The sequence below is a fragment of the Coffea arabica genome, chromosome 6c (genome assembly GCF_036785885.1).
Source record: "Coffea arabica cultivar ET-39 chromosome 6c, Coffea Arabica ET-39 HiFi, whole genome shotgun sequence".
In the NCBI taxonomy this organism is placed as follows: domain Eukaryota; kingdom Viridiplantae; phylum Streptophyta; class Magnoliopsida; order Gentianales; family Rubiaceae; genus Coffea; species Coffea arabica.
The window spans coordinates 6,611,347-6,623,052 of NC_092320.1; the positions used below are offsets into that span (position 1 = coordinate 6,611,347).

Sequence of the window (11,706 nt, forward strand, 5' to 3'; positions counted from 1 at the left end):
GAGTGAAGTAAGGGTGGTTTTATTGGGATCGTGAATTGTAGAGGACATAAAATTCTAAAATCATGAAGTTCGTCTTGGCAAAGGACATACAATTTCCGAAATTCAAATACGTGACCTCGCTGTTTATCAAATCTTCAACTAATCAGAAAAGGATCTCATTAAATACCATCATTCAGGCTTTCATTTAGCATTTTTAAGATCACATGAACAATATTGTTTGTTCTTACACTTCCTTTCTATTCTACCAATATCAATTTTATCCATATGAATTAAATTAGTGTAAAAAAGAGAATTAATTGTCACACAGATAGAATTTTTTCATATTGTGTCTTCACAGATTCATATTCAGAACTCGTATAGCTTAATGTGAAACATTTTCAAAATTATTTGGATAATAGATTATTTGAGATAAATTTTTTTTTGCAAAAAAAAAAACTATAACACATTTTGGATGTAATCTACGTGGTGGTTAAAAAATACGCTGGCGATCGAAACAGATAATAATTTACGATCCAAACAAACCCAATTAATTTACTTAAGCGATATGATTAAATCTATTTTTAATTGGAGGCCGGTTCGCATAGCTCCACATTCGTACAATACAACACCATTGCATACTGAAAACTACTTGACATGTTAAGCAGATGTGATAATATTCAAGATGAACCAAGGCAAGCATCAATCATCATGCACGTCACATTCGCTGAAAGCCAATTAGTCATCAGCACGGTACACGTGTTCGGACGCATTTGCTGTTCCTTCTTTTTTTTTTGGTGTGGAAACTGTGCGAAGGACGCCCGCTCATGGACTCCAATCAACTTCGAGTTACTACGAGGCAAATTCGCGATGAATTCAGCTTTTAGCATTAATGGTCAGTTAACCTCATCCGGCTCAGCAATACCGCCTTCTTTATTAATTATCAAAATCGTGGACCGCGACCCATGACGGGAACCAGATTGCAAGAGAAAAATTAAGAGGAGGTCCTTTCTCCGCGGCTTCCTTTGCCCATTAAAGGTGAGGCCGTCGTTTGATCTCAGCCTCTCAGGTTACCTCTGCACTAGGGCACCCATCCATGTTTGGAGCTTTGCACTCTCACACGTACTTGTCCTTCCGTCCGGATTTCCACTGCGGTTTTTTTTTTTTTTTTTGGTTTGCAAGTATTCCATTCCGTAAGGCCGTAACGAGGTACTAGCTAGCTAGCTAGCCAGCAGCCATCATAATGCAGCAAAAACATAATCATTTCTTGTGAATATCTCTCTCTCCCTCCTTTTTCTTTTTTCTTTTTTTTTTTTTTGGGGTTTCATCACAATTTCATCATGATTGTCGTCATCATAATTGCCACTCTGAAATTGTTATCACTATTTGGCTTAACAAGTACTACTTGATCTTTCTTTTTTTCTCAATGTCGTAAAAAATTTGCACCTGCTACTTTGAGAAAAAGGTTAATTTGCAGTCTCAGCCATCCTGTTTTTGACAGAACAAAGAAAAGAGAAATGTTTGTACAGCTTGCCAGCTAAACTTCCTAAAAACTCGGGGGTTACCATTTAAGCTCGTGGAGAGTAGTTGTTATATTCAAGTCTAAAGTGACGGGGGAATTTTCGTAATGAATCTTCTGTCTCACATTCTGTGTCACTCTCTGTCCCACTTTTTATTATATTGTTATTTCTCCTGCATAAACATCACGTTTTAGTTCTTTTTTGCTTCCTTAAAATTCAATAACTATTAATTAAATAAAAAATAAATACAGTAACTTCAAAAAAATAATATATAATAGAAAATTAAAAAATACAACAGAAAATTCGTAAAAAATCTCATTTTTTATGCATTTTGATTTTTTGAGTTTATTAAATTTTGTGTATTACTCAGTTAATAGTTATTGGATCTTAAGGAAATAAAAAAGAACTAAAACATGATATTTATAAAGGAAAAATAATAATATAATAAAAAAAGTGGGACAGAGAGTGACACAAGATATGGGACAGAAGATTCGTTGCGGGTTTTTTCTCTTGTTTTTCCTAAAAAACCGTGTTCAAACCTGCTGATTAGTCAAGCTTATTTTTTTGTCGTTAGTTAGTGTAGATTTATTGACTGAGACGATCTTTTCTATTTAAAAAAAAAAATCGGGCCGAAGTTTTGCAACGTAGGCACGTCCAAGTTCCAATTGACTACACTAAACTGGTCTTCGTTATAGCGAAAGAAGCGACTTCAATTCCTCAGCAGTCAGCATCTTGAAAACTTGGGCTACGAACGAACCGATATCGAGCCATGGAGCTCTAATGCGTACGCAACCATGCATGCATAAATGAATCCATGAATCATGATATGATCATTGCAGAGTTAAATTTCATACAGGTTAAAGAAAATTATAAGCAAGGACTTAACCCTTGACGGAGACTGGTCCTTATAAAATGGGTGGCTATTAGCTGTCTGGGAATCAAGATTAGAACCAGCACGGAGGGCCGGAGTGGCCCCAAAAGGACATTTTTGGTGGTTATGCGGATTGACAAAGCTTCCAGTTGCCATATTTGCCTGGTGGGCTGCCTGGCGACGCCAGATCCTCAAACGTTGACACCTGTCGTACCAAGTCATTTTTTTTTTCACAACCCCTGTAATTAATAATTTTTTCCTCGGCAAAAATTCCATAAAAAGCAAAAGAAATTCATTTTTTATTATTTTTGGGGAAAACAAATCCAAGTTTGTTACCCGTTTGCCAACATTGATCTGTTCTCAAGTTCTACTTTAAACCAATATTTTTAAACTCGGATCAGAGAGTGAACTGAAAAAATGTTCCGGTTTTTCTGCCAGAGTTACTCCAACCAGTGTATCATCAATTTTAGAGAGTTTCATATGAATCCAGAATAAAGGTATTCGGAGGATGTTTCTTTGTTTTGCTTTTCTTTTCACCTTCCCAGAAGGCGGCTTGACGAGTAAAGTGTGCTTGAAAGAATTAGTAACAAGAAAAAGAAAAAGAAAAATAGAGGCGGACGACAAAAATTCATTTGAATTGCTATTTTTAGAAATTTTTGTAAAAAAATACTGTAACAATTTGATATATGTGAAATAAAAAAGTAGAAATTTTTCTACAGAAAATCACAATCAAAACAAGGCAGTATTTCATTTTCTTTCATATATATATATATACACACACACACACACACACACACGCATACATACATATATTGACTTGGTGAAAAACTTTTTTTTCATTTTCTTTTTCTTTCTTTCCTTTTTCTTTTCTTCTTCTTCTTGTTCCCCCTCCCCCTTCCCCGTTACCTCCGCCACCCCCAGCAGCAACTCCACCAATGCCACCTCCCGACACCCCTCTCCTCCCTTTCCCTTTCTCCTCCCCTCTTCCCGTCGCCCCTCCTCTCCTCCCTTTCCCTTTCTCCTCCCCTGCCCCGCCACCCCCTCTGCCTCACCTTCCCCTCCCCCCTCCACCATCTCTGCCCCGCCACTCCTCGCCTCTCCTGTTCCCCTTCCTGCTTCTCACCATCTTTCTTTTCTTTCTTTTTTTTTTTTCACAGAGAGGTGGGGGAGGAAATGGGGGAGACGCACAGAGAAAAAAAAAGACAAGAGGGGAGGAAGAGGGGGAAAGGGAAAAAAAGGGAAAAAAAAAAAAGAAGACCGGCACCGGCATGGGCATCGGAAATCGGCGCCGGAGGTGGTGGTGGGGGAGGAAGAAAAAGAAAAGGGGAAGGGAATTTTTTTTTGTTGTGTTTTGGATATTTTAAGTGTATAGGTTAAAAACTTTGATAAGTTTTGGGAGTTCCTGTAGCACAAGTTATTAAAAAACTTGGTAAAAAACAGGCCTTCTAAACAGGCCCTAAATACTGCAATAGTTCGGTGTTGCAACTATAAGCACCCCTGCAAGAGTGACATTAAATTGAACTGTTCAAATTATTGGTTGAAGAACGAAAGAGAATGTCGGAAATTGTGACTCAGAACAAGGCTTTGTAGACTGCCTATCTAATGAACATCTATTGCTGCGTGATCCAACAACGTCTTTAAGTTTATGTGAGTATTAGTGAATCTCAAATAGTCCAAAAAAAAAAAAAAAAACAAGCCACAGCACGCATACTAGGTGACTAAATCGGTATTACTTCTCTCCTTTACATTCTTGGATAATAGCACCAGCATTATAGGCGTAGAACAAAAGAAAGCAAACACCTTTGTTCAACATGCACGGGTAGCTTATGCTGGTATGAAATAGTCTGAAATCTGCATCGGGCGAGAGTCAAAGGATATAGTATATGGGCAACCGATTCCACGTACCTTCACTGCCAACTTTTGGTTTTTATGCGAAAGGGATTATGCACGTACCATGCTGCATTGCCTGTTCTTGTTCAATTAATATGACAAATTATTTTGTACTACCGGATCAACACATCGATCATAACCACAATACTTTGTAGTCTGCGCGCATATGTATAATATGTCAGGTATTACAATATGGCACAAATATTTAATCCAACCCTCTCCTACGTGCTGGGACAGCGGCTAACTCAAAAATCCCACAAGCTAGAAAAAATGTAAGTGAATAAGTGCCTTCTCACATCGATCGTGAGTGGTGTGTGTGTACTATTTAAGGTTCTCAGTGTAACCTGAAAGTCAGCATGTATTTTGAATTGAGCTGTGGGTTTCCCTTAGGTAGTGTGTGTATTATTTATGATTGTTGATGAATAAGTGCCTTCACTTTTTTTTTTTTCTTTTTTTGGGCGTGGGGAATAATTTCAATGTGCAAGATAATGTTCCCTATTCGCATTGGCAATATTGGGTATGCAGTTCATGAAAATTCAGAAAACCAAATTTGGCATATGAATATCTGATGAAAAATATGGACCTGGATCCCACTAGGCGCTTGGGTCCGTCCAAGGCTTTAGTTTAATGCATGGAGCAAGACAAACATATATCTAGCTAGCTGCCACTCCCCCTTTCCGTGAAAAGTGATAGCGCAATTTACCTACTGACAGGCTGAGTCTAATGGGCGGTGCCGTCCGATGGACTGGTTGAGGCACGTGACAAGGACGGCACTGCACGGTGGCTAGTGGGTCTGCGGTGGTGGACGCACTTTGAAGAAAAAGCTGAATTTGGTATTGTTTTGTGCGGAGCGAGCGATTCGGGGCGAATTAGCTCTACAACCGGTGAGAGTAGAGGCCACGTGTAGAACATGACACTTTAGGTCTGCACCCTCCAGGACACAGCTCACATGACGACGACTATGCTTTTTCTGGGATAGACATCTGGAATCTGCATCAATTTCTCTCCTCCTGAAGCTTCCACGTCACTTACAAGATCACTTTGTCTCCTCCTGAAGCTTCCACGTCACTTAAAAGATCACGTATCTCTGATGAGGATTGGACTGTCGATCAACCTTTCTTTACAGTAGTTAGTGTGTCGATATGGATATACATATGTATTTTAGGGGACCCCCAATCAAGTGATGGAAAATGACACCGGTTGCGTCACAGATTTTTTACTTTAGTAAGTTCCCACATCGCTTGGGGGGGTTTGGGGGGTTTAGTAGTTAAGTGCTGCGGAGCACTTCAAAAGTTGCCGGCTTTTGAAGTGTCTTCGCAGGGTCCATTTATCGAAACACTCATACAAAAAACTGTGAGTTATGAAAGGGAAAAACCTGTCTCGGGGAGTCTGGGGGGTCTTTACTTCTTAGCAGCAGGGCACCCTGTGGGGTTAAGTTCCCACATCGCTTGGGGGGGTTTGGGGGGTTTAGTAGTTAAGTGCTGCGGAGCACTTCAAAAGTTGCCGGCTTTTGAAGTGTCTTCGCAGGGTCCATTTATCGAAACACTCATACAAAAAACTGTGAGTTATGAAAGGGGTTAAGATTAGCCCAATCTATTGCTTTGGAATAGCTCAACAATATCAGCGCCCCTCAAATCAGGAAGATTCTAGACTCTATATTTTACAAGAAAAGAAAAAAAATACGGAGGATTTAAAAGTCGGATCAGAGATTTCTTGATTATTAATAATTCTATTGGTTAAGTTGATTTTTAAAATATTTGAGAAGTTACAATTTACTACCGAAAATGGTTATAATTAGTGGCTCGTTGAACCACGAAGAACTGCATTGCTCGTGTTCATCCATATTTTACTTTCAAAAAAATAACTACTATATCGAGGGAGAGTAGATCTCTCAATTAAAGCCACTTGCAAAATGCATCAACACCAATGGTATTGGTGGACCTTTTTATATATATATATATATAAAAAAAAAAAAATCAATCGATTGCATTACTACTACTATATCGATCGATGTCAAGCAGACAAGACGATCCGCAAGATTTGCAACTCTCCGTGGGCCGGTCCCAATAGTTGTACCATGATGACATGCATCGTTAGGCCAATTACAAGTCCCGAACCGACAATAGATATTTGCATCCACCATTGTTAACTTAGGCACTTCATCCTGGAATTTTTGAAGATGAGAAGGAAGCAGCTATTTGAGTTGTCATGATGATGCAAACCATTAGAAAGCACGCACGCACACACACACACAACACACAGTGAAATGCACGGTGCGTCTGAAAAAGTTGTGACCTTGTGAAGCATATTATGTGGTCTGGTCTGTCACGGGATAAAGCAATCCAGGAAAAAAAAAAGGGGCTTGCTTTATCTAGCAATAGCTCATCCTCATCTTCTCCTGCCCCCGTCCGTCTCTTTCAGTCTCTGTTCTAACGGATATAACTCCATAACAGAATTGAGAAATGGTCCATGTAATGCAGGAAGAAAGTGAAATAAATAATTTTTGAGATTTCACACAATTTTACCTTGTACGTCTTCTTCAGAAAGGTATTGACAATGAAGGATGAAAAAAAAAAAGGTTTTGGAAATTGATGAGATGGGGGTGTTAGGTTAGGTGTCATGTGCAGCTGAAGTGGTATCATGTGATGGATGAAAAGGTGTGCTTTGTTCATATATAATTGCAGTGAGAAGAGGCCAAAAAGTACCCTATCCGTAACAAATATCTGCTCCTGCTCTCTGTGTCTGGAATTTAAACCGTAACAATACATCAATTCCGTCTCAGACTCACTCAGGGTAGATATTTGACACGCTACTGTTTCAGTCTTCCACGTGTCCCCGGGGGAGCCCCTCCACGTCCCCCCCCACCCCCCAGAAAAAAGAAAAAAGAAAGTAAATGTTTACCATGTACTACTACTGTGCTTATCCTCTAGTAACTAGAATCATTTTCACATCAATTAATGAGGTTCAGCAGTCCGATAGTACCTTTCTTACGACCGAAATTGCGGTATGATATATGGTAGCAATTAAGAAGGAAAGGAAAAAGTTGTCTTTCTTTTTCTTGAGGATTATTGATTGATGGAGAAGGTCAACATGATAGAACTCATTATTAAGAAGAAAAAGGATCCAGTGTGATCTCTCACAATGAGTCAGTAGCATACATGTAATCTGCTGCTTTTTTTTTCTTTTTTTTTTTTGTACATATAAAAAACACCGCAAGTAAAAATTTTTTATAAAAAAAAAAAAAAAAACTGCCTGGAAAGCACCGGTCCGCACCAGACATGAGGAGGCTGTCAGGGACCTAGGCGAATTATACCGTTTCATTCACTGAAGTCTGCGTTTTAGGAATAAGTCGTTGGACCAAAACGGTGCCGTGGGACTAATGTTGTTAGTTAGTTATGTTTGCATTTCACGTGTATTGATTTTCTACTGATTAGGCCGGTTATAAATAGTAAGCTTGTAATAGAATCAAGCTTAAGAAAAGATATAACAAATTTGTTCTCTCCCCAGTTAACGTCTACTCTCTCTCCTCTTCCTCGCATTCTGTTTTTCCCAATTCTCCTCGCCCTCTCTAACCGACTCAGCAATTTTCCCCAATTTCTGACCTAGGACTCTGACATCTGGTATCAGAGCAGCCGATCCTTGGCTGCGAAGACACTGGAAATGGCGGAGAGTACCAGATTTCGTACATTGGAAGATCAGCTCAAGAAGCAGGAAGCTCGCCTGCAGGAGATGGTGGATTCGGTGGCCAGCGTACAAGCTGCGTGCCAACACCAGTTTCAGGAAGAATTAGAGCAGAGGAGTTCGCGGCTGGAAGCGCTCGTAGGAAGCTTGAATCAGAGGTTTGACTCCATTGAGCTGAAGTTCAACAGCCTACTGACCGCAATGTTGAAGGAGAAAGGATGCGCAGAGCTGGAAACGAGGAGTTCGGAGCTGCTATTACCAACTCCACCTCCGCACATGAAGCTGGGGAATCCGAATGGTGCTCAATTCGCACCACCAGAGAACCGAAGTAAGCAATTCACCCCTATTTTGCCAAGATTGGAAATGCCTATGTTTGCTGCTGGTAATCCTAGGGAATGGCTTAGGAAATGTCAGAAATATTTTACGAATTACCAGATTCCTGATAACCAAAAAGTAGAGATGGTAGAAATGTTCCTCGAGGGGAAGGCCGACAACTGGTTTCAAGGCGTGAAACTTGAAAGGCCTCAACTCTCCTGGGCAGAATTTAGCGATTTATTGTGTGAAAGATTTTCCGGTAAAGGCTCTCGAGATGTGATAGAAGAATTCAATAAACTTCAACAAAAGGGGGTGGTAGAGGAATATGAGGAGAAATTTGAGGAGCTTAAAACTCTCATGTTGCTTAGAAATCCGAAACTCGATGAGCTTTATTTTGTCTCCAGTTTTATCAGTGGGTTGAAGGAGGAAATTAGACCAATGGTGAAGATGTTTAAGCCACAAACACTGGCCAAGGCCTTCGAAGTAGCTGAATTACAAGAGTGTTCCTTAGAAGTGCAAGCAAAGCACTCGCGAAATGCTGGAAAAATGATGTTGGAATCCAGGTTTGGGCTGTCTAAGAATATATCTAGTGGACAGAGGTCTTCCAGCTCCTACCGTATTCCAGCCATTACTCCCAACAATAACAAGCAGGAAAACGTGGCTAGGGAGTTTAATAAGGTCTCGGCTGAGGACATCCAACATAGGCGCAAACACGGTCTATGCTATAGGTGTGGTGAAAAATTTGGCGCGGGGCACCGATGTAGGACAGGGAACTTGAATTGCTTGGATCTTGAGGAAGGGGAAGAAACAGATTTTGAAGACGCTGAAGTGGAACAAGAAGAAAACACTGGGAGAGTTGGTGAACTAGCAGAGGTTTCTCTAAATACTTTGAATGATGCCATGAGCAGGAAGTCTATAATACTGCGAGGTAACATGGGAGGACTACCAATAAAAATCCTGGTGGACACTGGGGCTTCGAACAGCTTCATTCATTTTGGACTTGCTAAAGCTTTGTATTTACCTCACTGCGAGGTGACTCCTTTCACAATCACGTTGGCAGATGGGACTGATATCACTAGTGGCGCAGTTTGTCCAGGAGTCCAGTGGTTGATACAGGACTATCAATTTCAATTTGACCTGAAGGTAATGGAATTAGGGACTTGGGACATTATCTTAGGGGTAGATTGGATGTACCAGTTCAGGCCTATTACGTTTGATTTCCACAGCCTCAGCATTTCCCTCAGTAGTAGTGGGAGTTTGTTACACTTACAGGGGCTTGTCAACCAGCCTGTGATGGAATTGGTAAGGGGCAAGGACCTCAGGACTTTTATAGAAGAAAAACGCAGGCATTGTGTAGCCTTACAAGCTGAATCACAGCAGCACCAGCAAGTAGATGTCCCTGAACAGGTAGAAGCGGTTCTGCGACAGTATTCACAAGTGTTCGCCATCCCGACAGGTCTACCACCGGAAAGAGAGTTGGATCACCAAATCAATCTCAAACCGGGAGCGGAACCCTTCAAACTTAAGCCTTATAGGTACCCTCATGCACACAAAACCGAAATAGAGAAGCAAGTGGCTGAAATGCTCTCTAGCGGTATCGTTACTTATAGCAGCAGTCCTTTTGCCTCTCCGGTGTTGCTGGTCAAGAAGAAAGACAACTCATGGAGGTTATGTGTGGATTATCGGAAGTTAAACGAGTTGACGGTTAAGGACCAATTTCCCATACCGAATATAGATGAACTCCTAAATGAATTGCATGGGACAAAGTATATGTCTAAGCTGGACCTGAGGGCTGGTTACCACCAACTCAGAGTTAAGGCAATGGACACGTACAAAACTGCCTTCCAGACGCATCATGGTCACTTCGAGTTTTTGGTCATGCCATTTGGTTTGACGAACGCTCCGGCTACCTTTCAAGCCTTGATGAACCGCATTTTTTAGCCTTACATGAGGAAATTTGTGTTAGTATTTTTTGACGATATCCTGGTATATAGCCCCACCCTCGAGTCGCATGTTCAGCATCTCCAAATCGTCCTTGGAGTCCTGGCTGACAACCAATTGTTCTGCAAACGATCTAAATGCTCCTTTGCCCAAACTTCAGTGGTGTATTTGGGACATGTGATATCTGGAAAAGGTGTAAGCATGGACAGCTCTAAGGTAGATTGCATACTTTCCTGGCCGGCACGACAATCTGTGAAAGAGTTGAGAGGATTTTTGGGATTAACCGGGTATTATAGAAGATTCATCAAGGGATATGGGGTTATCAGTAAACCGTTGACGCAGCTGTTAAAGAAGGACGGGTTTGTATGGAATTCTGAAGCTCAGATGGCTTTCCAAGACTTAAAGAAAGCCATGACGACGGCCCCAGTACTGAGCATGCCCGACTTTGAGATACATTTTGTTGTTGAAACGGATGCCTGCGGAGTGGGAATTGGGGATGTCCTGATGCAACAGGGGCATCCCATAGCATTCCTCAGCAAAGCTCTCGCAAATCAGAACTTGGGAATGTCGGTATACGAGAAGGAGCTCCTGGCGTTGGTGTTGGCTATCACCAAATGGAAACACTATTTGGTCGGCCATCGCTTCATCATTCGAACGGACCACCAGGCTCTCAAATACCTGCTGGAACAGCGACTTACACACCCGTTGCAACATAAATGGCTAATCAAGTTGTTAGGCTTGGACTACGAGATCCAATATAAGAAAGGCATTGACAACGGAGTGGCAGGCGCATTATCTAGACGACGAATGGTTGATCAGAGTGCCGCACCTTCAACCAAATATGGAACTTTGAATGCTATTTCTTCTGCTCAACCAGCATGGGTACAGGATCTGCTAGACAGCTACACAGGAGATGCTATAGCTCAAGATCTTATTCCACAACTGTTGCTAGATCCTTCCTCCAACTCGGACTACCAATTGGACAAGGGACTGTTGAAGTTCAAAGGTAAATTGTATGTGGGCACCTCATGTGAAATCAGAGACAACCTTATCAGGGCATTGCATGCATCTGCCGTTGGGGGACATTCCGGCCAGAGGGGCTACCTGCAAAGGGTGTAAGCGCTGTTTTACTGGCCGGGCATTAAGAAAGACGTCATACAGTTTGTGAGATCATGTGATGTGTGCCAAAGGAGTAAGCACGAAAACGTCCCATATCCCGGCTTGCTCCAACCACTACCGGTTCCTCAGCAGGCGTGGTCCCAAATAACTATCGATTTCATCGAACAGTTACCCTTATCTCAGGGGTTTGATACGATATTCGTGGTAGTGGATCGTTTCACCAAGTTCAGCCATTTTATGCGCCTCTCTCACCCGTATTCAGCTCAACAAGTGGCCGCAGTGTTTCTTGATAATGTGTATAAACTCCATGGCTTACCAGAAGTTATCGTATCTGATCGAGACCGGGTGTTTCTTAGTGGATTTTGGCAGGAGCTGTTCAAGTTACTGGGGACC

The 11,706-nt window shown here is 41.5% G+C and overlaps 1 protein-coding gene across 1 annotated transcript; it reads left to right on the forward strand.

Moving 5' to 3' along the window:
* The first annotated feature begins 7,917 nt into the window (after positions 1–7,917).
* On the forward strand, positions 7,918–10,194 carry LOC113692321 (uncharacterized). The gene has a single exon (XM_027210711.1). The coding sequence runs from the start codon at positions 7,918–7,920 to the stop codon at positions 10,192–10,194; it is 2,277 nt and encodes a 758-aa protein (XP_027066512.1).
* The last annotated feature ends 1,512 nt before the right edge of the window (positions 10,195–11,706 follow it).

What these genes read in the sequence shown, in the direction of transcription:
- LOC113692321 (XM_027210711.1), top strand. Translation starts at nt 7,918, where the DNA reads ATGGCGGAGAGTACCAGATTTCGTACATTGGAAGATCAGCTCAAGAAG.